The sequence below is a fragment of the Fusarium mangiferae genome (assembly GCF_900044065.1).
Source record: "Fusarium mangiferae strain MRC7560 genome assembly, contig: FMAN_scaffold001, whole genome shotgun sequence".
NCBI lineage: Eukaryota > Fungi > Ascomycota > Sordariomycetes > Hypocreales > Nectriaceae > Fusarium > Fusarium mangiferae.
In genome coordinates, this window is record NW_024573921.1 from 4,670,038 (window position 1) to 4,692,706 (window position 22,669).

Consider the following 22,669-nt stretch of genomic DNA (forward strand, 5'->3'; position numbering starts at 1 on the left):
TCTGAACTCCCCCTTTCAATTGAAGGATCATAACCCTGCTGAGTTTAACATTCCTTGCTGTACCTCTAACCCATGTGCATGTTTTCCAAATCTTTCCCCCACGAAACGAGATAAATCGCTATGTCTATTGTAGAATCAGCGTATAGGCCCTCGAGTGGTCAAGGATTGATTTGTGGGATACTGATACTCGTAAGTTCTGATCTCCTTCGCGCATCTGCGAGTCAATTGGTTCAATGGTAACTGATGCCTTTCTAGGTTCTGGTCCAGATTGTGCGCTACTTAGTCTCTCCAATTCACCGTCTCCCTGGACCTATCACGGCGAAGGTATCCTCTTTCTGGCTTGCATCACAATGCCGAAAGGTCCAGCGTTCCAAGGAAGTTCTAAAGTTGCACCAGAAGCACGGCGACTTTGTTCAAATTGCGCCCAATCATGTGTCCATCAATAACCCCGACGCAATTCAACAGATCTATGGCCATAAGACTGGATTTATCAAGGGTCCTTTCTACGATGCGTTCCACCAGGTGACGCCGGTAGTCTTCAACACGAGAAATGTGTCAGAGCATACGCGGAAAAGAAAGTATATCAATCCCGCATTTTCCGCTCGAGCCTTGTCGGACTTTGAGCCTTATATGGATGCTGAAATATTCGGATGGAAACACCAACTACTCGAGATTTCCAATGGATCAAACCCAAGGGTCGACTTTTCCGTCTGGAGTGAGTTTGCGCGAATCGGCAATAAGATGATTCTCTACTAATACCGTTTCCCTAAAAAGCGAATTACCTGGCTTTTGATGTTATTGCTAGCTTTGCTTTTGGTGAGCCCTTTGGCTTTGTTAAGAAAGGTGAAGACGAATATGGTCTCATCGAAATCATTGATACCCGCGGCGAATTTATGAACGCGCTTGGATCGCTTTCGCCTTTCCTAAGATCTGTGATGAGGTATAACCCTCTCGACTCATTCTGGAAAAATGGATTCCAAGCATCCGCAGGCCTTGCAAAGATTGGAAAGGAAGCATTCGAGAAGCGAAAAGTCTCAGCTGACAATAGCCGAAAAGACTTACTAAGCTTCCTTTTCAACGCAAAGGATCCAGAAACAAAACGGTCCATTCCAGAGGATGAAATCATCGCCGAGTCGATTAGCTTCATAGTTGGCGGGAGCGATACAACAAGCAGCACAATGACTAATTTTATCGACTTTGTGTCTCGGGATGCCGATTTACAGAACCGGATTCAGGACGAGATTGATATGATTTTCCCAGGAGAGCCTTCCGATGACTGGGTGCCAACTGAAAAGGAGTTGAACGAGCTGTCGTTACTAATTGCAGCTTTAAGAGAAGTCATGCGCTTCCGACCAACCAGTGCCACTGGGTTGGAACGAGTGACACCACAAGGTGGAAAGACCATAGCCGGACAGTTCATACCAGCAGGCGTAGGTTAATAAATGTGAACAGACCTTGGATTTCGCTGATCATAAGACCAGACGTTAGTAAGCGTCCCAACCTTGGGCATTATGATGGATCCACGGATCTTTGAATCACCCAAGGCATTCAGACCAGAGCGATGGCTTGAGCCAGGTGCAGATAAGCGCATGGAGTACTTTTACCCATTTTCAACAGGACCAAGATCATGCATCGGAAGAAAGTTAGTCACACATAAGACTTACCAATGTTTTGCATACTAATAGCTGCAAGCTTCGCCTGGATGGAGATCTTGAAAGCAGTAGCGGTTGTCTTTAAGCTATTCGATGTCAGGAGAATAAATCCTGAACCCACAGTGGTTAGAGAAGGCTTCTTCAACAAGGCCGTGGAATGCGAAGTTGAGATACATAAGAGGCGTTTCAATTAGGATGCCTGGAACGTATATTATAAACTGTAATTCAATGTTCCGCTTCCCCCGGGAGACCAATCATACACTCATTTCTACTAATTTACATCAAAGCCATCTTAAGCATGGAACTATGTGAAAGCCATGACTCTAGTAAGCGGCTGTTCTGTCTCTGTCAACATGAGCCTCCTTGACATGCTGTCCCTTGACGCGGTGTTCCTTGTAGCGGTCACGGACTTCGTGGAATGCCGCAGTGATAGCATGGAGGATACTGTAGGAGTCAGCTATTGAACAGTGAAGAGGTTTATTTATAACACCTACGTGCTGATGATGGCGAGGATGAATGTACCCCACGGAAGGTTACAACTATCATCTGACGAGTCTGCATTGATTCCAAAGGTACTTGAGAAACCTTCAGTCCTGTAGCAATGACGAGGACCTGCCATGCCGCCATTAGGTCGGGTAAGAACAGAGACCGCTATGAAAGCTCCGACAAAAGCAATGTCCAACAAGACCCAAAGCCAGCGAAGCCATCTCGGACCACCACCCTTGAGCAGCAGCGAGATCAGCGTAGCGATGAGTGTGTACAGAACGGCGGCTGCCAGGATGCCTTCAACGGCGCCATAGGAACTGTTGACACCGCGACGTGTCTTGATGGCATTGACGAGATTGTAGACCTTGCGAAGACGGGCTGAGAATAGACCAAGGGATATAATGGCAGAGAGGAATTGCACAACGCGTGTAAGGCGAAGGAACCAGCGATAAAGGCGGGAATGTTTGAGCTTATCTGGGACCCAGCGAGTCAATAACCCTGTTTCGCGCCTGCGATCGTAAGTGGTGCCGTAGTCGGTGGGACCAGCGCGATTATCGTAGTGAGCCATCGTGATGCGGTGAATATGCTGAAGCAATAGTGTTGGAACGGGCTCCTTGGTTGACAAGGATATGTGTTAAGACTTGGAAATAGATGAGATGGAATCTTTTCCCTACCAATTGCTACTTAGTTATAATTTTCGTAGTTTATGCGAGACGTCATAATGTCACACGAGTCAAGGCATCACATTCCTAGCCCTGACATGGCCAGTCTGTCACCGTCGTCATGGATCAGAGTTTCAGCCTCACAATGACATCCCAATCACTAAATTTATTTCTTGTGTTCATCTCAATCAGTCAAGACGCGGGAAGTGCCTTGTCTTGATATGTATTGCGATTGGATGTGTCGTGGTTTGAAGTCCACTGCATCGGGAAGAAATGCTCCGGGCCAGTGCCGAGAGGCTTGGCTTACGATATACAGTGTCACCAGTGACGATTTTCCCAATTCGGCACTTCAAAACCGGATATTATTAGAGTTGAGTTAGTCTCGGATTGCAGATCTCTCAATCAATGGTGCATTCAGAATCGCTCCCTGGTTCAATATGTTGCCTATATACAAGACTCGTGCTGAAGAAACCAGACAGAAAGGCTTGTCGCTGCAAAGAGTAAGATGGCATTGAATCAGAGTCCTTTGATGTGTTTTTTCTTTCACTCTATAACCGATAGGTTTCGGTCTATATCGGTAATGGCTGGCATTGACAAACATATGTGACTCTCAGAGGGAATCCAAGAAGTCACGTAAGATATCCTCCTCGCTCGCAAAGCCTTGCTGACCAATCTCTCGCAAGATACCCTCAGCTCGTTTGATAAGCGCACCTGCATTGGAGAGATCCCTCCCTTCTACTGCCTGGTCTTTGCCCTTCACCAACTTCTCTCCCTTTAGCGAGGTAAGTCGAATCTTGTACCGTAGCTCATTCCACCGAATTGTGACAGTACGCAAATATTCGCTCGTTCCCAAGGGAAGGGAGAGCTACTGCCGCAACCAAGAGACGTGCTGCATCCTGGACATCAGTGCACTATGCTGTGAGATGCGTCAATCTCAACCACTGGCAATGACGTGTGAAGATAGAGTGCTTACCGACTTGGCCAAATACCTTGTCCCATTCACCTTCAGCCGCCGCTTTCAACATGCGGAAGGTAGAACTAGTGTTTTCTGGATCCAAGACCTTTCCAACCTGTCCATCAGATACGACACAGTTTGCGACAAAGGAAGGCTGGTACTTGCCAACCCACGACCAGAAGGCCAATTCCGCCAAAGCCCGACTGGCACTATAGACGTCGACAAATCTGTCGATATCATCGACGTTAGGCTCACAGCAAGCCTTCCCGATGGCTTCGCAATTGAACATGCTTGACATTTGGTGTGGGTGGTTGTAATTAGTAGACTCGACTGCCTTGGAGCTTGAACTGAGGACGTAGCGCTTCACTCCAGCGCGAGCTGCAGCCTCGAGACTGTTGATAGTGCCTTTTCCCACTGGCTCTACCACCTTTACAGGATCTGCATGCAGTATGATCGGTGTTGAAACATAGATAACGCCCTCGGCGCCTGTGGCCCTATAGTCAGCTCCGACCGAATAGAACAGAAGAGCACCCTCTTACCTTTGAAGGCCGCATCAAATGCCCCTTCAGCTTCAGAGTCGGCCACATGCACCAGCTCAAACATGCCTGACCACTTGATATCAAATAGCCTATGCATCCATTGTCGATTCTTTTCGACATCTCTCACAGTTCCTCGGACAGAGAAGCCTGCCTGGAGGAGTTTCTCACAAGTCTCAACCCCCATGCAGCCATTAGCACCGATGACTACAACGGTGGAGCCAGAAGGGACTGCAGGTTTAGAGATATGCATGGTGGCAGCTTGGGTAAGGATGTAGAAAAAAAGGAATAAATTGCCGTAATATTGAGAGCTTGTCGCACTATTAAATAGTATATATGCGCCCTAGTAAGACGATTTATAAAATATTATAAATCTCGCATTGCTTAGTATTAGGCAGTGAGGCTAGCGTTGCGCGCATGTCCTGAACCCCAAGATCATATTATAAACCATCACAAGGGGGCATTAATCTGTCCACTCAATCTCCAAGTCATCATCTCCATTGTCTAGTAGAGCGGCTCTGTCGGCTCACCTGCCTATTGCAGAACAACATTTGGCAGGTTTTGATTATCCCTATCCCAGGGGAACCCGTTCGCCCTAAGATCGGCGGTTGATCTCTCGGTTTCCATAACTACTATACATTGATATTCGCTAACATTCATGCTAACAATCCGGTACAGGCCTCTCGCTATATGCTTGGTGACCTGTATAACTGCATGGTGTATATGCTCGTTGGTTCCGGTTCGAAGTGTTCGAAAGTCTGAGTCCCCCTGCAGATTGATGTAGATAACCTCGACTCTGTAGATCATGGTGCCAAATTCTGGGGCTTGTCCAGGTGGCCATGAAGCCGGACTGGTAGAGGGGTCCACGGTATAGATGACTCTATTTTGGTTTGCCATATTGCTTGGATTTTTCGATAAGGTAATTGATAAACTGATATGAGGGTTTTACTCTAGAATAATAGTAATAGGAGAATAGTTATGTATTTATTTACAGATTGATAGCATAATGATGAGCATAGGAGCAGCCAATAGTATTAATGCCGCAAAGAGATTATCCTTATTCCTAATACGGCAGTGCATGACCTCATTCCACGGACCTCGGCGGTGCAAAAATGTCTCTTATCACAATTATCTTTCAAGGCAGCGTGTGCATCTACTAGCCTATTTGTGCCGCCCTTATACGGTACTTTTGGAACCCGACAAATCACACTGCTCCTTCCGGGGTCCTAAGGAGCATGGTCGGGAGATGTATCTGTTGGTGGTCAGGTTGGAATTAGAGCGAGGAATGCCAAGTGCCAACAACCAACAGAACTTATCATTTGTTCAAGCTGAGGAACTTATGTCTTCTTCGCTTTGACCATAAACATGCCACTATGCATTAAGCTAACGACGAAATAAACTTAAATGACTGATATATACTTTTGTTGGTTGTTAGTCTTATGCATACCGGCAAGCTTTGCCGAAAGATAAGGTAAGAAGAGGGGTAAGACGTAGGCCATGCTTGCCTCTTATGATATATTTTAAAATTCAGTTCTGCTATTATGTTAAGCTAGAACAACTAGCTGATTGCGCCGAAAGAAGTCTAAGAGTGTGGTTTTAAGAGACCTTAAAATATTTAGTGTAAGACAGCAAATGGTAGGCCAATTTGTCTTTCGGAGTTGCTTCAGTTAAGGGAAACCGCGCTAAGATACCTGGTCAGGGTGATCCGACTTGGAATTTCCAACACAACTTGCTGCTCGGACAATTCCTAGCAAGCAACAACCAACAACAGATGATGTCTGGCCTCTCGCTTTTACACAAGCTGTTCTCTTACGAGCTTTACCCCGGATCGGTCGGCATGCAACTTCAACCTATAAGGCTCCCCGGAAGGCACATCCTCAACCGGCTTTACGGCTAGATATTGGGTTCTGTTCGTCGTCAACCAACAAACAAACAACAAACAACAGTTAGCTACTCTCTTACGAGTTTCGTCTCGGATCTATCGGCATGTAAGGCAACCATCAAGTCACAGTCTCGTCCCTTTTTGCGGCCAAAGAACAAGAACAGTTCTTATTCTCTTGGCAGAGAGCCGACTCAAAAGATGGTTATAAAAGAGGCAGTAGCCGTCATATTTAAACATAATCATCTCATAAACGTACAAATCTATACAAAAGTCCTTGGTAAGATCCCCTGAGCTCAAAAGCTCGGCTGTTAACATATTGCTAGTACCAATTTCTTCAACATGTACGGAATTCGCGACTCTGGGAATATAATCCTCATACTTGCTATTCTGGGAAGTATCCCAGGCAGCATAGTGGCCGGTTTGCCTGTTACCCCGAACAAAGGTATCAAAGGCAATGTCGACTCAGCAGAGCAAATCTTCTACGCTGTAGATTGCGATACCCATACCTACGGTATAGCCCGCCACTGTCAGGCTCGATGTAACGGAAGGGGTCACGTTATCTTCAACGAGACCCGATGCCCTATCGGATCAGAAAATGCCGATGATATCTACTCGGATTGTTGGTGCGCTCCAGAATGCGTTCCTTGTAAGGAGGAGGATGAAGAATAGCCTTGGGGGGGGATATCCGTCTCTGAGTGCTTTATGGAATGGTGAACAGGTCCTGCATCTAGTTAAGAAGCTAGGATAAAGCCTACATGAGGGATGCTACATTCCTCGCTGATCTATACAGTATGTCTATTTCTCAGATGTTTGGCACGTACTGAATTAATGGGCGCTGATGGTAATATGTTATAAGCAAGGCCAGGCCGTTTATCTTCAAGGATCTAGGCCACCACTAGGGTTTGTTTTAATGTTGAAATGTCTTTGGTGCAGAGGTATCTTTTGAGGTCTGACTGTACGCTATATAGAACCGTTGCTTTAGGCGTGACTCAGACCATGACTTTGCCCAGAAGGAAAACTGCGTCCTTGTTGCTGAAGTTGGCCACGTCCCCCATTATCTCTGCGACCTCAGGCCCTGCGAAAGCAATCTTGACCTGGCTTTGATCCTCCCATTCGACAATGGATCCAAATGCGTAGGGGCTGGGTGAACCGTCTAAGCCATTTGTGAATTGTGTAGCCGACCAGCTTTTGACACCATATTTACTCCATTTTTCTTGAATAAGAGGCATGTGCTTGGATACATAGTAGTCAAAATCGTATTTGGCATCCGGCTCATTGGGAAAAAGGACAGTGACAGTGAAGGTCATGGTGAAGGTGATTTTGAATGAGGCTTGGGGTGAAGAAAGTCTTAGTGTCTTTTATATGAGTAGAATTGATGGTGACATCGATCAGAGAGAATACTGATGGCAGGCCAGTAGATCTTTATGCCGGAGCAATTAGAGCTGGCGGCGGCCGACCACGCCTTGTCCGGCGGCGTTATCGGGTATACTCGTCATCATCAGACTTTAAGTTTGATATGGCCCACTTCGATCTAATAGTCTTACAAATCACGGCTCAAGCGACTAGCGAGGTAGGTGGCGTGGAATTGTCAGTTGGCACAGATTACTAGCCTTCCGAAAAGGACTACCTCGCACGGCAAAAGGATTTCGAGGTGGCAGCACATATATGAGAGCGTACTCTGCCTTTGGAGATTCCATCTTAACTACCGCTCTTATAGCAGCAAACGTCCTGAACAGTTACGTTCCTGTTTTCATCCCTCACCATGTCAACGGGACAGAAGCTTTTGGTTGTCCTTACATCGCAAGATGTCCTTCCCACGCGGTCCAACATGAAAACAGGGTGGTATCTTCCTGAGCTGGTCCACCCATACAACGATTTGAATGGCCACCTCGATCTCGTTGTGGCTTCTCCTAAGGGAGGGGAAGCTCCTGTTGACCCGTACTCTATTGAGGACTCTAAGAATGATGCAGCTTGCCAGAAATTTTTCAAAGAGAAAGAGCATATCTGGAAGAATACCCAGAAGCTCGAAGGCTTCCTTGGTAAGTCTTCCGAGTACGTCGGAATCTTTTTCGTCGGAGGCCATGGACGTACGAAAATCCATTCCAACTACCGCACCTTGATTTACTTACAGTTTGCGCTAGCCATGTTCGATCTCGCCGTAGACCCTACGTCTCACGCCCTAATTCGTGAATTTTACGAATCAAACAAGTTGGTCTCCGCTGTTTGCCACGGGCCAGCAGCTCTGGTCAACGTCAAGCTGTCAGACGGAAGCTACATGGTTCAGGGACAGACAGTCACGGGATTCTCCAATGCCGAAGAGGATGCTTACAAGTTCACTGATGCAATGCCGTTCCTGCTCGAAGACAAGCTGAAGGAACATGGCGGTCAGTATGAGAAGGCAGATCAGCTCTTTGGCGTCAAGGTGGTCACTAGCGGTAAGAGCGAGAACTTGATTACGGGACAGAATCCTCCGAGCGCTGGGGTCATTGGCAAGGTGTTGTTGCAGGCTATCCAGAAGGTTTAAGCCGTGGCGAGATTAAATAGCTTGCGAGTCAAATCACAATTCAGAAATTATACTTGCCACTTGACGAACCAACCTGCAATAGCGGTGAAGGGAAAATATTCATGAGTGACATACGAGTCGAAATCCTCAACCATTTCCTCTCGAGTAAAGAACCCTGTCATGTCTTGGACACTGCCAAGCACATTTAGAGGTGAGACGATTGAGTTTGGCATGTGCCGATCTCATTAACCTCTTGTGGCTAGCCATCCGGAGTACGCCAAGAGTTTTACCTGCACTCCACAGGCTAAGCCTCTAGCGGTTACCATTGGGCGATAACCTTGTCTTGACGCGCAGACTTCAGAAATATGGCATAATCTCGACCAGAGACTGACTTCTTCCTCCTCTTCTTCTTTGATGCCTCATCCCATCCCCTACAGTTCGCTTCATACGGCCAGAGTATCTCTTTCTGTCTCTCCTACTGTAATCGACTAGTTCACCTCAAGGATTCTTTCCTGGCACCAACCTCGAAAGAAGCACAGAGTGGGGGATGCGTAGTCGTCCAACATGGTCAATACCGGCCGACCCTCAATGGACTGTCTGCCCTGCAGACGACGGAAGCTCCGAGTATGCCCATTGGTCATTCCAGTTCTGTAAAGTGATAAGAGTGGCTGACATGTGACCCTAAGTGCGACCTGAAACCTGAATCTTGTGGCCAGTGCCGCCGGGCCAACATCTCATGCCACGGCTACCGGAATGTTAAGGACCTAGCGTTCCGTGACCAGACACGTGTAGCCAGGCAAAAGGTGGCGGCTCGCCAAGGGTATGATTATCAGCTCATTACGTTGCCTTCGCCGATGCTTGACCTAGACCTGGACGTCGAGGCAAGGTGCAGAGATACGTTCTTCCTACTTTATGTTACCGGCCTATCACGGAGTTGCTCCTCTCTCCCACCACTATATAACCAGGCACCGATCTCTAAGCATCTGGCATACAGTGTGAATGCAGTCGGCCTTGCGTTTTCGGCAGTTCAGTTCGACAGCCAGGAACTAGTCAGAACCGCCTTTAACAGATACTCGGCCGCTATAGGGAGTTTAAGGCATTCACTTTGCGAGCCGAACGTGTTGATCGGTGATGATATTTTGCAGTCAATACTGCTTCTCGACATATTTGAAAAGCTAGCAACACCAAGCCTTGGCATGGCAGGGTCCTCAATGACCCATATTCGAGGGGCAATGTCAATCATCGAGTCGCGGGGAAAGTTGAACTTTACAAGTGCTTTGTCAACTCAAATTGCCAGGAACATTCTATCACACTTTATAATTAGTTGTGGAATGACCAAAACCTTTATCTCTGACTCCCAGGTCGCCGTCTGGAGGGATCTTTCTGGGCTAATCACTGATAGTAAATGGGATTACATGGGAATCCTTGTGGATATTGTCAACTTGAGGGCCATGTTGGCCAAAGCAATAATGGCTGACGACAGCGAGACAAAAGAACGGGTGTTCAACATTAAATACAGGCTTGAATACCTTGCAGATTCATTGGAAAGGTCTTGTGGGCCTTTGGCCGTCATCTTGAGAGATTGGCAAGCCTTGGACGGAGAATACGATGCTTACCCGAATCACTTTACAATGCAACTGCACAACGCCGTACGCATGATGCGTTTAGAGATGGAAGGATTGATAAGGGATAGGTGCTACAAGCAGAATGGTGAAGTGATTAACAAGATCGCCAAGCAGATATGTCGCTCTGTTACGCATTACATCATGCCCAAAGCTGGGCGAGAGAATTCTGAGCCTTTCACGCAGATGCAGAAGCTGGAGTGCAGGGTACTAATGGCACCTCTGTATCAGGCTGCTCAAATGTCAACCGAGAATTGCGTACAGGCATGGATATGGAGAGTACTGGAGTGGATAGCAGAGAAGGGAAACATGCGGATAGCAAGGGATGTCCTCGAATTATCGAAGAAGAGACTGGACATGGACTACTGGACTATCTGGGCTAAGGCAGGATGCTATGCAACAGCGGCGTAAGATATGCTGCAAGCGTATTACATGAGCCCGGACATTAGGTTTAAGTCCAACCAATACGAGTATTCGTAAACAAGTCAGAGGCCACTAAATTAATCGGGCCGAGTGCAATCTCGCTGAGGTTAGTTACAGGTTAGAAAAGCTTATTCATATTAGAACCTAAAATGGATCGTCCATCTCGGCCTTTCCTGCAAACCGAAAGCCGAACTGGGTCTAGGGTCATGATTCAGTAATGCATCGTAGCAGCTATTTAAGTCCGACAAACCTCGCAGCAAGCCTGAAGTACAATCATCACATCCTTCAATTACCAGCAAGGTATAACATTATCCCATCTTATATCACTCACAATGACTCGGGTTCTTGTTACAGGTATATCTCATTAGCATGCATCTAACCTGCTTTTGTAGTTAACGCTCGGTGTAGGTGGCACAGGATTCGTCGCTGGACATGTGATCGATGTTCTCCTTCAGCGAGGCCATAGCGTCGTGACTACGGTTCGCTCAGAGCAAAAGGCCCAGTCAATCCGCCATGAGTTTCAAGGCGTTAGTGAAGAGAAGCTCGACTTTGCTATCGTTCCCGACATTGCAGCCAAGGATGCCTTCCAGGGCTTGGGTGCATATGGCCTCGAAGCGGCCATCCACGTTGCAAGTCCCGTGAGTCAATGGCGGGTTCATAAGTTCCTTTCGAGCTTCCGAAATTGACGCGTTTGTTCCAGTTCCACTACAATATCACAGACGCCAAAAAGGATCTGATCGATCCAGCTGTCCTTGGCACAACTTCAGTGCTTGAAGCACTCCACAAGACTTGTCCCACCGTTCGGCGAGTTGCGCTGACATCATCGTTTGCTGCGATACTGGACCCTAAGCTATCGTTCACTGGTGCCAAGAAGACGTACACTGAGGCCGATTGGAGTCCTCTTACTATGGAAGATGCCTACTCCAACCCTGGACTTGCCTATGCTGCATCAAAAGCACTCGCTGAGAAGGCTGCTTGGGATTTTATGGCTGACAAGAAACCCGGTTTCTCGCTTACAACAATCTGTCCTCCCATGGTCTACGGTCCAGTCAAGTATCCAGTCAAGTCTCTCGACTCAGTCAACACATCCAACCAGCTGCTGGCTGACATTATCAGTGGGAAGCACAAGAGCGGGCTTCCTCAAACCCAACTACCTCTCTGGATTGACGTCCGTGACGTGGCGTTGGCCCATGTCAAGTCCGTAGAGACAGAAGAGGCAGCGAACAAGCGTATCTTTGTCACTGCCGGGTACTACAGTAATCAGGAGTTATATCGCATCCTGTACGAGAACTTTGCAGATTTGCGGGACAGGCTACCGGAAGAGGCCAATAAGGGAGGCGATCCAAACCCAGCTCTCGATTCGTTTGGCTTTGATGCCACCCGGGCAAACACAATTCTTGGAATCGACTGGATTTCGTATGAGAAGACAGTCATTGATTCAGTCAAGTCTCTTCTCTGAACTTAACAAGAGCATGTTTCGGACACTTTTTGGTATATGACTTCAAATTTTATAAGGAATTATTTGATCAGAATCCCTGCGCATTGTGCGAATCACCAAGGCAGCTCTTTGTTTTCCCATGAAAGGAATCTACCTGATGTCGCGTTCTTTGTTGCGCCATCTATAACACTCACGATTCCATTTACACCATCCTGCACAGAAACAGGAGCTGCCGATAATCCTGAGCTCTGTGCAGCATGATTTCCAAGCTAGTATCAGTCAGATCAAGGCCCAACGAGAGTTCTTATGCAGTAGATTTAGAGATTTGCTTACGTCAGTTTGAAGCCACCCAGGATTGATGCTGAAGGCCACGAGATCCGGATTCTCGAAGTGTATTCTCCGTGTGATGAAATTAAGAGCTGCTTTAGAAGACCCATATGCAGTATTTTCAACTTTCAGATTTTCCATAAGCCCAAGGCTTCCTGCACCTGAAGAGATAGTCACAAACTTTGGGGTTTTCGCAGCGTGGATGAGGGGGCAGGTTGCTTGGAACAACAGCAGTGGTGCCACGGAGTTGATCCTGAAATGATCAATCATCTCCTTGACTGGGGTCATCTCTGCCGTTCCAAAGTACTTGGAGACTCCGGCATTAGCGATTACCAAGTCAAGCTTTGCGATGCCGTGATCTCGTCTCAAACTCTTGATGGCTTCCAGGGCGTCCATCTCGGAAGCACTGTCGATCTTGACTAAGATGCATCTGGTGTTGGTGCCTTTGCTGACATTCAATAACTCCTTGGAGCTTTCGGCTGTCGGATCACGGACAGCAGCGACGACAACATGGTTAGTACGGGCGATATACGTCTCAAAGAGGCCTCTCCCAATACCTGAAATTGATTGCACGTGGTTAGACTAGTGGGAATAGAATTTGACGCATCAAGAGAACATACCACGGTTGCAACCAGTAAGAAGCACATATGTAGCTTGTGACATGATTCACTTATCAAAAGAGAGCAGCAAGGTAAGAGATAAAGTGGCGAAGTCAGTGTCCCTTGTTACTATGACGATAAGAGAGCAAGCCTGCTTTATATAGGTGTCGACTACGCCATCTCTGCTTAAGGCTAGCAACCGGTGCGATTATACCCCGCACTATGATGATCCGGCTGCACCCGAGGACTGGGCAGACTTTGTTTCTAAGGTATAAAAGAAGTATTATTAAAGAGTGGCAGAAGGACAGCATATTCTTGTGCTTGAGAAGAAGTAAATACAGAAATTAGATGTAAGTACACTTCTATCTTTAAGTTGCAACTTAGATCTAAGTTCTGTCTGACGGAATAAGCTCTCAGCCACATGTAACATTGAATGCTGCCTAGCTTCGCTTTTTAATTACAATGTGCTGACATACAAGCTCTAACAAGGCCTCAAAATGTAAGTTAACCTAAGCATGGTGACAAATAGGGTTAGCGTTACGCGTATGCTGTATGTCGTATCGGCAGTGGAACCCTAAAAACCATATCAATGACCATAACAAAGAAGTATCAGTGCATGCTTGTTGAGAATTAATCAAGCCTGCGTATTTGATGCTGTATGGGGTAGTTTTTGCGCAATATCGGGGATTACAGAGGGTTTAATTGAAACGACAAAAGAGTTATACGATTAATCATCAAGATGCCTAGTAAACCGTATTCCGTAATGTTCTCAATAGGAAAACTTATATTTTAATGAAAGTTTGCTAATACTAGTAACTGAACCTATACTCCTATTTGCCTTCTCGATTAATATATATCAAAATGCCTTCTTATCTTGTAACAGGAGTATCGCGCGGCTTAACCCTAAGTCTGGCCGATGCTATTTTGCCTACCCTACGACTAACCCACACTTATCGGGATTCGGTTTTATCCAAGTACTTTCCAGCAACCCCGATAATACCGTTATCGGCCTGGTCCGTAACAAAGCCGCAACTGAGAAAAAGTTTGCTGAAGAGCTTGATTCTCCTGATAAGGTCTATATTCTTGAGGCCGACATTACTGACTACCATGCATTGAAGGTTCAAGCTCTCACTCAAGGTATCTTTGCACCAAAGCTAACAAGAGTGTAAGGTGCTGTCTCGGCTGTCTCGGCTGTCTCGGCTGTCTCGGAAATCGCTGGAGGTTTTCTTGACTACGTCATTGCAAATGCAGGCCTCATAGCATTGTCGTCTCAATGGGATGCTGTTGATGAGCTGTAGGTCGATTCCATCATTTGTCTATGACCTGGCTTCTGGGAATGACATCTCACAATGTAAGAGAGCCAGGGACCTCGAACACCTTGTCAAGGATCTCCAAGACTCATTCAACGTCAACGTGATTGGAAACTTCCATCTCGTTAACCTCTTCACCCCGCTTGTTCTCAAAGGGCAGGGCAAGAAGGTCATCGCCATTTCATCCGGCATGTCCGACATTGATTTCATCCGTCAATTTGAGATCGAGCCAGCTCCTGCATACGCCATCAGCAAAGCAGGCACAAACGTTGTCACCGCCAAGTTCGCCGCTCGCTACGCCAAAGAAGGAGTTCTTTTCATAAGCATCTGTCCTGGAAACGTAGATAGTCGTTTTGAAGGAGATTGTAAGTAGCTGTGGCGATTTCAATACTGAACAGTGCTGACATTATACAGTGACTGAGTAGCAGAAAGAAAAGGTGGCCAAGCTCGGGAGCAAGTTTGTCAATTATGCCCCGCACTTCACGGGCCCGAGCACCCCTGCAGACTCGGCCAAAGCTGTGTTGAAAGTTATGAATGAGGCATCCTTGGAGAAAGGGAGTAGTGGGGTTCTTGTTAGCTTCAGTTACATCAATTATGTCATCCCATCGTTCTTTATATAATTTGGCATTACATTGATCCTCCCATTGGATCAGATTATGCAGGGCGGTGCTACGCGCTGGTAGCTAATAATAACACCTTTCATTCCAACAGCCGCGCCCGTCTTCCCCTCATCTGCCACGTGATCCCGCAAGAATCTAAGGCTGCCTTGTTTTCTTCATTCTCATACTACAATGCAAATGTTTGTATCTCAGCCTATAGTATCAAACCATACACGATAGCGTTAATCGTCCATCCTTCACTGCACAAGATGACGCTAGAGAATTTGGCACCCGAGCTTATCTCTATCATCCTACGAAATGTCGACTCACCTCGTGAGCTCCATGATATGATCTCAGCATCGCCGTTATGCCTCAATGTTTTCTCCAAAACGCCCGAAAGCTTTCTCTCATCCGTGATCCGAAATTCGGTACCAACGGATATCTTAAGACATCTTATTGCTGTCCACCAAACTCCCTCGCCAGCAACGAAGAGTACAGTATCCGAATTCCTGCAAAAATACTTCAATGGCGCCTGGTCTTTCGATTTTCCAACCAAGAAATCAGAGCTGGTGTTGCTTTGCAGACATTACAACCGGATGACATTCATGATTTCCTGTTACACGGAGTACATGTGCAGGCTTGGTTTAGTCGACTCGGTCCTTATCCTCACCTCAACAGAATGCATACGACTGCGGAGGGCGTTCCTCCGATTCGAGATCTACTGTCGCGTCTTTCCAGCTAACAATTACTTTCCATTCCAAACGGTTTCGGCGAACGATGAATTTTCTTCTGTTGAACAGTTTGATCTCTTCATTACTCGTCTCTCACCGTGGGAAGTGGAAGAGATAGCTTGCGTCGAGCTATACATCACTCTTATGATAAGGGATTACATTGACGAGCTTGAGAGTCAGTTCATGTCCACTGCCGATATGTATGCAAGACTTGCATGGCCCTTGCTCTCCGAACCAGAACCAGAACCCGGAGCAGAGATAGACAACGAGACGGAAAGAAATCGTGAGCGGGATAATCTTATTGAGCTCAAGACATTAGACCAAACCAGCCTCTCGTTATTCTCTAAAATAGGCAGATATCATTCTTCAGATAACATCAGCTACATGACTTCGCTGGGTCTTGACTTTATCTACGATTTATGTACTACCGGAGAAGGACGATCCGAGTTGATTCGGTCAAATTGCCAATATTCTCGCGAGTTCCTGCCAGGAGCTCTGAGATACTCGCCAACGTGGCCACCAGACCACCAATATGAAGAAACCGCGTCGCTAAAAAATGATCCCTCATGCAGCAACCTTGGCTATCTTATATTCGGCAGATTCAGGGATGACGACAGAATGTATAAGCCAATTACGACCACGGGCGGCCGCTATTCAGGTGTTCGACAGCTTGGGTATGTGTTCTGGGACTCAAAGAGGATATTGTGTCCCAAGATTTACAACAAGCTTGAAGATATGAAATGGTTGCTATGGCAGGATATAAACTTCCGATTCCATCCAGGGGCTCAATTGGGGGCTGGAGAACGTCTCGATGGTGTCAAGATTCACCGAGATCATATGCAGAAGCTAGAAAGAGATTTCGGATGTCTTAACCGCCCGCATTGAGCAAGCATCAAAGCAGATTCAGATAACTGAAAACGATATATATCTACTACATATATGCTCATGGAGAGAATTCACGGGGATACTTTGCAGAAACTTTGCAGAAGCCTAGAAGCATCAGAAAACCCCACAATGGCGGCGCAATTGCGATCGGCAATACAGGCTGTTTGAGAGATGCCTCACTCAGGGTGCGCAACGCTTACTCAATTAGTTCGTCCGTTGTTCATCCGTGATCGAACCGATATGTTTGACTGAGCACCATCCACTTCTCAACTAGGGTAGCGTTGCGCAATAGTGGAGGCAGAATACCGAGAAGCATTGAGTATTTGTAAGAAGGATAATTCTGACCAAGAGGGACTCTCAAATTGTCAACATAATATAAGGCCACACACGCACTCATGCCTTCAATCACAGGTATGGTATTCAGCAAGAAAAGAAAATGAGCACTCGACCCCATGAGATAACCATCCTGGGCGCCACCGGGTGGACCGCCACAATCTGCGCCGAGCACATTGCCAAGACCTTCCCAACAAATACGAAATGGTGCATTGCAGGTCGTTCAGCCGCAAAGCTTGAAGATCTACGCCAAGAACTCCGGGCCATCAATCCCGATCGACTGGAACCGGACAATTACGTTATCCCTCAACTCGACAGTGAGGGCCTCAATCCCCTTGTCAGAGACACCGAAGTTCTGGTCAACGGCATTGGACCATATCACCGCCATGGCACCCCCACCGTTGAAGCATGTGCCCGTAACGGCACCCATTACGTCGACTTTAGCACCGAAACTGCATGGATCGCTCAGATGATCCGTGATTTTCACGAGGTGGCCAAAGATTCAGGCGCTATTATTATTCCGGCTATCTCGGGATCGAGTGCTCCATCTGATCTTGTGGCGTGGCTGATTGCTAGACATCTACGAGAGAAGAGCCTACCAGCAGAATCTGAAATCGTATGCTCTGGGAAACTCAACATGCTCGGGATGCAAGGTGGTTCCCTGCATACTGTTCTTGACGTTGCCGAGACTTATGGGATCAATGGCTGGCTGACTTCTGACACCTCGGTCTTGGTGCCAGATCCCAAGCATGTGGTTAAGAAAAGCCAGGGATTTCTGGGTCATCGCTACGACCAACATCTTGGGCATCTGGCAACATCCTTCGTGGCGTGGGGTAATGAGTCCGTCGTTCAACGATCAGCAGCCTTGAATCCGAAGATTTACGGACAGAAATTCGTGTTCAAGGAGTACAGCCCAGACACTGGCCTCATATCTGCACTACTCATGCACATCGTCATAAAACTGGGCATTTTCTTGTTGGCATTGCCATGGTTCAGATCCTTCGTTCGTGGTAAGTCTTTTGATCCAGGATCTGGACCCGACAGAGACGAAAGACGCAAGATTGAGAGCGCGGAATGGAAGGCAGTCGGCTATGTGACTGGCAATAAAGAACTAGTGGCGTTGGCCAAGTTCAGCTACAAAGGAGCGCTGGTTGACATGGCTGCAATTCTAGCCGTAGAGGCTGCAGCGTCAATCAATCAGATGGACAAGAATGGAACTACTGGTGCTGGACTATTGACGCCATCGACATTGGGCATCACATTTGTGGACCGACTTCGGGCAGTGGGTTTCGATCTCATGGTTGAAGGACTTGAGAGTCATTAATTGAGTTTTACTCTCTTAATAGTTATCACCATCGAACAGCTCCACGCTAGGGGAGGCAAGAAATATTATAATATTGACCCTAAGTGATAAAAGTATTTAGGTAAATCTGGCCTCAGCTTAGGGGACTCTTTTCTTCGTTTATTTTGACACCCCACATTAAGGACCGGTGTTTTCTTGGTCCTCGAGGCCAGGGTACAGGATTGGCGGAGAAAGTCGGCTGTTGGTTCTCAAGACAAGGAAGTGGAGAGCTAGCGAGATGGCCGACATCGCATGAAAGGGAGCGATTCTACCGCTATTCCCCAAGGCCATCTAACACATGAACCTCCAATACAGTATCTAGAAAACACCCCGAGGGTCCGAACAATCAGCGTAGACACTGCCATTAGTTAGGCATTGTTCTTCGAGTAGAGCATAAATGATCTGATAACCTTATTCATTATCTCGGAACTCGGCACATAGATCAATCCTCTGCAGCAGCCTCTGGCGTGACAAAAAGCTACTAAACACAAACTTGACGATATGCGGTTAGGTTGAAGAGACATAACAGTGTGATCAAGAGTTATGCATACTGCGAGAGTTATTATTTGAGCTCATCCATAATGGTCCAGAATGTTCCCCCACGTGAATGAAACGGCGACGCGAGCCGAAATGGTAGGGGTCTGGAACAGGCGAGGAAGTTAGTCACAGAAATGCTGGAGAAAATTTCATACGAGGTCGAGAAGTCCCGATGCAAGCCTGATGGAGCTAGCGGTTTGTTGTAGTGGAGACAGATCAGATGTTGTTAAACGAGGCGGGTGACCTGTTTCAGTAATATTGCCTCACGAGAACTTCTGCAACGTGTTGAAGTACCTATGAAGAGTTGATTCTGGTAGGGTCAGATTTCATGCCTCCGGGATGATCTGCTACCACCATCGTAACAAGAACCAACAGACAGAACTTGTGGCTGAAGACTACAGAGACTATTACCTAAAATCAGAGTAAAAACTCTCGGTTACACTTGTCCATGGCGCTCGTCCCACGGTCCGTCACATGCTAGCCCTACCCTAGTCTCCTTTATCAATCAGATCCATCTTATCAATCAGCCAGGACCCCGCGCGATCCGTCCAAATTCCCGTTTTGGGTCTAGAACACGTGGATAGCTCTCTTTATCTGATCAGTGGCTTCGGCAGTTCGGCACAACTAAACGAAAAATTTGCCTGGCTGCATGCAGAATTCCGCTGCGTCACTGTGTTGCTCTCAGTGGGCGGAATTAAGAATTCTGGAACGCCATGTCTCACTGTAGCCAATGGTGACACGGGGCAGAATTCCTCGATGGTTCCTCCACTTGGGTGCCAAGAAGTGATATCGCCAAGAGGTGAGATGTCGGCACGTTGCCAAGACGGGCACTTGTTACTCTCAAGATTCAATATGGGACTGAAACGGATTAAATTATAGCATTTTTGAAACTACTTCAACAAATTGAGGATGCCGGTCTGAAGCTCTGAAGCTCAATACAGTCGACTGACTGGAGTCTGGAGTTATGCCCACAAACACAAGACCGCACTAATCAAGCGCAAACTCTCGGTCTCCCTCCGACCCTGGGAAAGTCTGCATCTAGCGAACTGGGTCCTAGACACTTCTTCAACATGGTCCATCCCTTCCAGTCCCCCAAAAGCTGATGCTAATCAACAAGCCACCAAACCCATGACCCGGGTTTCTCTCTGGTAACACTAAGCCAATAGCCGTTATCCAAAACGAACGATATCCGGCGATCACGGATCTAGAATGCAGCCATGGAATCTTCCGAGGGATCTTTTGGTAAGAATCACCGTTTATGGAATAAGAGGTATTTTATCCATATTGGGCCGCGATACTACTTAAAGATCAACTACGAAGCGCTTTAAAGTTATTTCTGTTTCTCGGGTCATTCAAATCATCACTGTGTACTTGTCTTGTGTCTTGGCCTTGAGCACCAGCCACCATGTGGTCCTCCACTACAATGCCGAGATTAGCAATCGTGCTGTCAGCACTTTCTTTCTTCCCCAGCACATCAGCCACTGTCCCTCTTGAAGGTTATGGGCGAGATTCCTACCCAGTACCATGTGCTCAAGCGTGCTCGTGGGCAATGCCCTATAATCTCGATTGCCCCGAGTACGCCGGCATGACGGCAGAGGCGAAGGCGGAGGCATATCCATCGGCGGAATGCTTTTCCAACGACCCTTCGTACTTGACCTCCATAGCCTACTGCATTCACTCTTATTGCCCAAAGAATGTCAAACTTTACAAGGTTGAGACCTTCTGGGAGACTCTGATGATTTACGAGTCCAAGTCCATTCGATGGTCGTACCCCGAGGCTTTGGCTCAGGTCAATACCTCCAGTACACCAAAACCAATGTCTCCGGAAGAAACGTTGTTCAACCGTACCATCTCGATTGATGCAGCTGTCTTCCAGGGCCAGCTGAATGGTGTCAGGGAATACAAGACCGTCGCCAAGAATGAAAGCAAGTACTCGTAAGTCTACTTGAACTCGCTTTCAAACCACTACTGACTAATCATAGCATTCTGGCCTTCATAACATGTGTGATGGTACCCATTGGTTTCTCCCTCCTACGATTGCTTCCCCTGCCAACATCCTTCAGAAGCAAGTTCTACGGCTACTTCATAGACCCTCCAGCTTGGGGCAGGCAGCACAGTGTAGCCACGCTTGGAATTGGCATGGTTCCTACTAGAGGTCAAGCTCTTTTTATTCTCTACCTCATTGGTATCAATTGTCTGGCGACATTCGAAGGATACCCCAACTATACTCCCAACGGCGTCTATCCAGATCGTCATTATGCACTAATGCGTTTTATCGGTAACAGGGCTGGTGCCATTGCCTTCGCCAACATCCCTATTGTCATCCTCTATGCCGGGCGCAGCAGCGTGCTTCTTCGGCTCACTAACTGGTCTTACTCAACCTTCCTTCTTCTCCATCGATGGACTGCCACCATCTGTGTCGTACAAGTCGCCCTTCACTCGCTCCTTTGGCTTCGAATTATGATCGAGCAACACTCGTATCCCCTTGTTCTGACATACCCCTACTGGTACGTCGGCGTTGTCGGCACTGTCCTCTTCTCCGCCTTGATCCCCTTCTCGATGCTTCCAATCAGAAAGATATTATATGAGGTCTTTCTCATCACGCACATACTCTTGACCATCGGTGCCCTCGTCGCTTCTTGGTATCACATTGTTTTCCTCTACGAAGACACGAGTGGCTTCGAGATCTGGCTCATCATCGCGTTTTGCTTCTGGGGCCTTGAGAGACTTCTCCGCATTCTGCGTATCTCCAGATATGGTATCAAAAAAGCATATGTCACTCGTATTGATGACAAGTATTTGCGTGTTGACATCCCAGATGTTGATGCTCATGGTCACTGCTTTGCTTACTTCCCGACTCTGTCCTGGCGCGTTTGGGAAAACCACCCTTTCTCGATTGTCAACTGCAGCAAGGGCCAGCTTGATGGAGAGTCCATGGTTCCAAGCTCGGCTTCGCATACCCAGTCTGAGAATGAGGGTACCATATCGCCAACTGAGGCATCAGCGTCCAAAGAGATGGGCGGCGCCATGTCTAACGTCCGTCAGCTTCAAGATCATAGCAGTACTACCAAACCTGGCATCACGCTGTTCGTCCAGAACCTCCGTGGTATGACAGCCAAGCTTGCCAAGAAAGCCGACACTGGCATCGCTATCCCCATTCTCATCGAGTCTTCTTACGGTCACGAAGACACAAGCCGATTCGAGCCCAACATCGAATATCCAAACACCCTCGTCATCTCTGGTGGTGTTGGCATTGCTGGCGTCCTGTCATCTCTCCAAGCCTCCCTGTCAATGTACGCCCAGCCCTTGGGAACCACTAAGCTGTATTGGGGAATCAAAAGTAAGGGTCTTGTCGATGTAGTGAAGAGTATGATTGTTGGTGAAGATGTCGCCGAGGAAAAAGAAGGTGGTGAATCCTCCAACTGGGGCCATATCGAGACCCATGTCTCAGTTGGTGAGCGAATGGACATAAAGAGAGTTTTGACCACAGAATTGGAGAAGGCCATTGGTGGAACTACCCTTATCGTTTGTGGTCCACATGCAATGTGTGATGAAGTTCGGTATGTTTGCGCTGCGATGGCGAGACATGGTGTTGTTGTTCGCTATGTTGAAGAATCCTTCACCTGGTAGACATAGCAGAATGACACAAGTGGGGCAGCTAGAAGCATTGGTAGATATTTTATGACACAACTATTTGCCATTGCATTCGCCTTTAATAAGTAATAAAGGTTGACCGGTAATTGAGGGTGCATCAAGCAATACACATCAATAGCCCTGCACTCGCAGCATATATTTGCCGATGACTAAGTTGTTAGATTGATGGCTTCAAAATGGTGACGGCCAAATT

General features: G+C 47.3%; 14 protein-coding genes across 14 annotated transcripts; 9 read left to right on the forward strand and 5 right to left on the reverse strand.

Annotated features, from left to right (window-relative positions):
- Nucleotides 1-120: 120 nt before the first annotated feature.
- Nucleotides 121-1,846, forward strand: FMAN_02044 (putative benzoate 4-monooxygenase cytochrome P450; the record flags this gene model as incomplete). The annotated part of the gene is made up of 5 exons (XM_041825900.1): nucleotides 121-189; nucleotides 256-715; nucleotides 775-1,430; nucleotides 1,482-1,642; nucleotides 1,693-1,846. 5 exons carry the CDS (start codon nucleotides 121-123, stop codon nucleotides 1,844-1,846), a joined length of 1,500 nt encoding a protein of 499 aa, XP_041677402.1.
- Nucleotides 1,847-1,975: 129 nt separating this feature from the next.
- On the reverse strand, nucleotides 1,976-2,706 carry FMAN_02045 (uncharacterized protein; the record flags this gene model as incomplete). Its single annotated transcript, XM_041825911.1, has 2 exons — nucleotides 1,976-2,096; nucleotides 2,147-2,706. 2 exons carry the CDS (start codon nucleotides 2,704-2,706, stop codon nucleotides 1,976-1,978), a joined length of 681 nt encoding a protein of 226 aa, XP_041677403.1.
- Nucleotides 2,707-3,410: 704 nt separating this feature from the next.
- FMAN_02046 (uncharacterized protein) lies at nucleotides 3,411-4,544 on the reverse strand (the record flags this gene model as incomplete). The annotated part of the gene is made up of 3 exons (XM_041825922.1): nucleotides 3,411-3,568; nucleotides 3,774-4,241; nucleotides 4,295-4,544. The coding sequence occupies 3 exons, from the start codon at nucleotides 4,542-4,544 to the stop codon at nucleotides 3,411-3,413; spliced, it is 876 nt and encodes a 291-aa protein (XP_041677404.1).
- A 281-nt stretch (nucleotides 4,545-4,825) lies between these two features.
- Nucleotides 4,826-5,188, reverse strand: FMAN_02047 (uncharacterized protein; the record flags this gene model as incomplete). Its single annotated transcript, XM_041825934.1, has 1 exon — nucleotides 4,826-5,188. The coding sequence occupies one exon, from the start codon at nucleotides 5,186-5,188 to the stop codon at nucleotides 4,826-4,828; it is 363 nt and encodes a 120-aa protein (XP_041677405.1).
- A 1,324-nt stretch (nucleotides 5,189-6,512) lies between these two features.
- FMAN_02048 (uncharacterized protein) lies at nucleotides 6,513-6,842 on the forward strand (the record flags this gene model as incomplete). The annotated part of the gene is made up of 1 exon (XM_041825945.1): nucleotides 6,513-6,842. The coding sequence occupies one exon, from the start codon at nucleotides 6,513-6,515 to the stop codon at nucleotides 6,840-6,842; it is 330 nt and encodes a 109-aa protein (XP_041677406.1).
- Nucleotides 6,843-7,162: 320 nt separating this feature from the next.
- FMAN_02049 (uncharacterized protein) lies at nucleotides 7,163-7,480 on the reverse strand (the record flags this gene model as incomplete). The annotated part of the gene is made up of 1 exon (XM_041825956.1): nucleotides 7,163-7,480. One exon carries the CDS (start codon nucleotides 7,478-7,480, stop codon nucleotides 7,163-7,165), a length of 318 nt encoding a protein of 105 aa, XP_041677407.1.
- Nucleotides 7,481-7,935: 455 nt separating this feature from the next.
- On the forward strand, nucleotides 7,936-8,697 carry FMAN_02050 (uncharacterized protein; the record flags this gene model as incomplete). The annotated part of the gene is made up of 2 exons (XM_041825967.1): nucleotides 7,936-8,260; nucleotides 8,315-8,697. 2 exons carry the CDS (start codon nucleotides 7,936-7,938, stop codon nucleotides 8,695-8,697), a joined length of 708 nt encoding a protein of 235 aa, XP_041677408.1.
- Nucleotides 8,698-9,240: 543 nt separating this feature from the next.
- Nucleotides 9,241-10,709, forward strand: FMAN_02051 (uncharacterized protein; the record flags this gene model as incomplete). Its single annotated transcript, XM_041825978.1, has 2 exons — nucleotides 9,241-9,300; nucleotides 9,363-10,709. The coding sequence occupies 2 exons, from the start codon at nucleotides 9,241-9,243 to the stop codon at nucleotides 10,707-10,709; spliced, it is 1,407 nt and encodes a 468-aa protein (XP_041677409.1).
- Nucleotides 10,710-11,053: 344 nt separating this feature from the next.
- FMAN_02052 (uncharacterized protein) lies at nucleotides 11,054-12,180 on the forward strand (the record flags this gene model as incomplete). Its single annotated transcript, XM_041825989.1, has 3 exons — nucleotides 11,054-11,075; nucleotides 11,130-11,359; nucleotides 11,422-12,180. 3 exons carry the CDS (start codon nucleotides 11,054-11,056, stop codon nucleotides 12,178-12,180), a joined length of 1,011 nt encoding a protein of 336 aa, XP_041677410.1.
- A 92-nt stretch (nucleotides 12,181-12,272) lies between these two features.
- On the reverse strand, nucleotides 12,273-13,149 carry FMAN_02053 (uncharacterized protein; the record flags this gene model as incomplete). Its single annotated transcript, XM_041826000.1, has 3 exons — nucleotides 12,273-12,428; nucleotides 12,493-13,043; nucleotides 13,107-13,149. 3 exons carry the CDS (start codon nucleotides 13,147-13,149, stop codon nucleotides 12,273-12,275), a joined length of 750 nt encoding a protein of 249 aa, XP_041677411.1.
- A 1,214-nt stretch (nucleotides 13,150-14,363) lies between these two features.
- On the forward strand, nucleotides 14,364-14,768 carry FMAN_02054 (uncharacterized protein; the record flags this gene model as incomplete). Its single annotated transcript, XM_041826011.1, has 1 exon — nucleotides 14,364-14,768. The coding sequence occupies one exon, from the start codon at nucleotides 14,364-14,366 to the stop codon at nucleotides 14,766-14,768; it is 405 nt and encodes a 134-aa protein (XP_041677412.1).
- Nucleotides 14,769-15,263: 495 nt separating this feature from the next.
- FMAN_02055 (uncharacterized protein) lies at nucleotides 15,264-16,610 on the forward strand (the record flags this gene model as incomplete). Its single annotated transcript, XM_041826022.1, has 1 exon — nucleotides 15,264-16,610. One exon carries the CDS (start codon nucleotides 15,264-15,266, stop codon nucleotides 16,608-16,610), a length of 1,347 nt encoding a protein of 448 aa, XP_041677413.1.
- Nucleotides 16,611-17,046: 436 nt separating this feature from the next.
- FMAN_02056 (uncharacterized protein) lies at nucleotides 17,047-18,267 on the forward strand (the record flags this gene model as incomplete). Its single annotated transcript, XM_041826033.1, has 1 exon — nucleotides 17,047-18,267. The coding sequence occupies one exon, from the start codon at nucleotides 17,047-17,049 to the stop codon at nucleotides 18,265-18,267; it is 1,221 nt and encodes a 406-aa protein (XP_041677414.1).
- Nucleotides 18,268-20,245: 1,978 nt separating this feature from the next.
- On the forward strand, nucleotides 20,246-22,452 carry FMAN_02057 (uncharacterized protein; the record flags this gene model as incomplete). The annotated part of the gene is made up of 2 exons (XM_041826045.1): nucleotides 20,246-20,757; nucleotides 20,805-22,452. The coding sequence occupies 2 exons, from the start codon at nucleotides 20,246-20,248 to the stop codon at nucleotides 22,450-22,452; spliced, it is 2,160 nt and encodes a 719-aa protein (XP_041677415.1).
- Nucleotides 22,453-22,669: the final 217 nt, after the last annotated feature.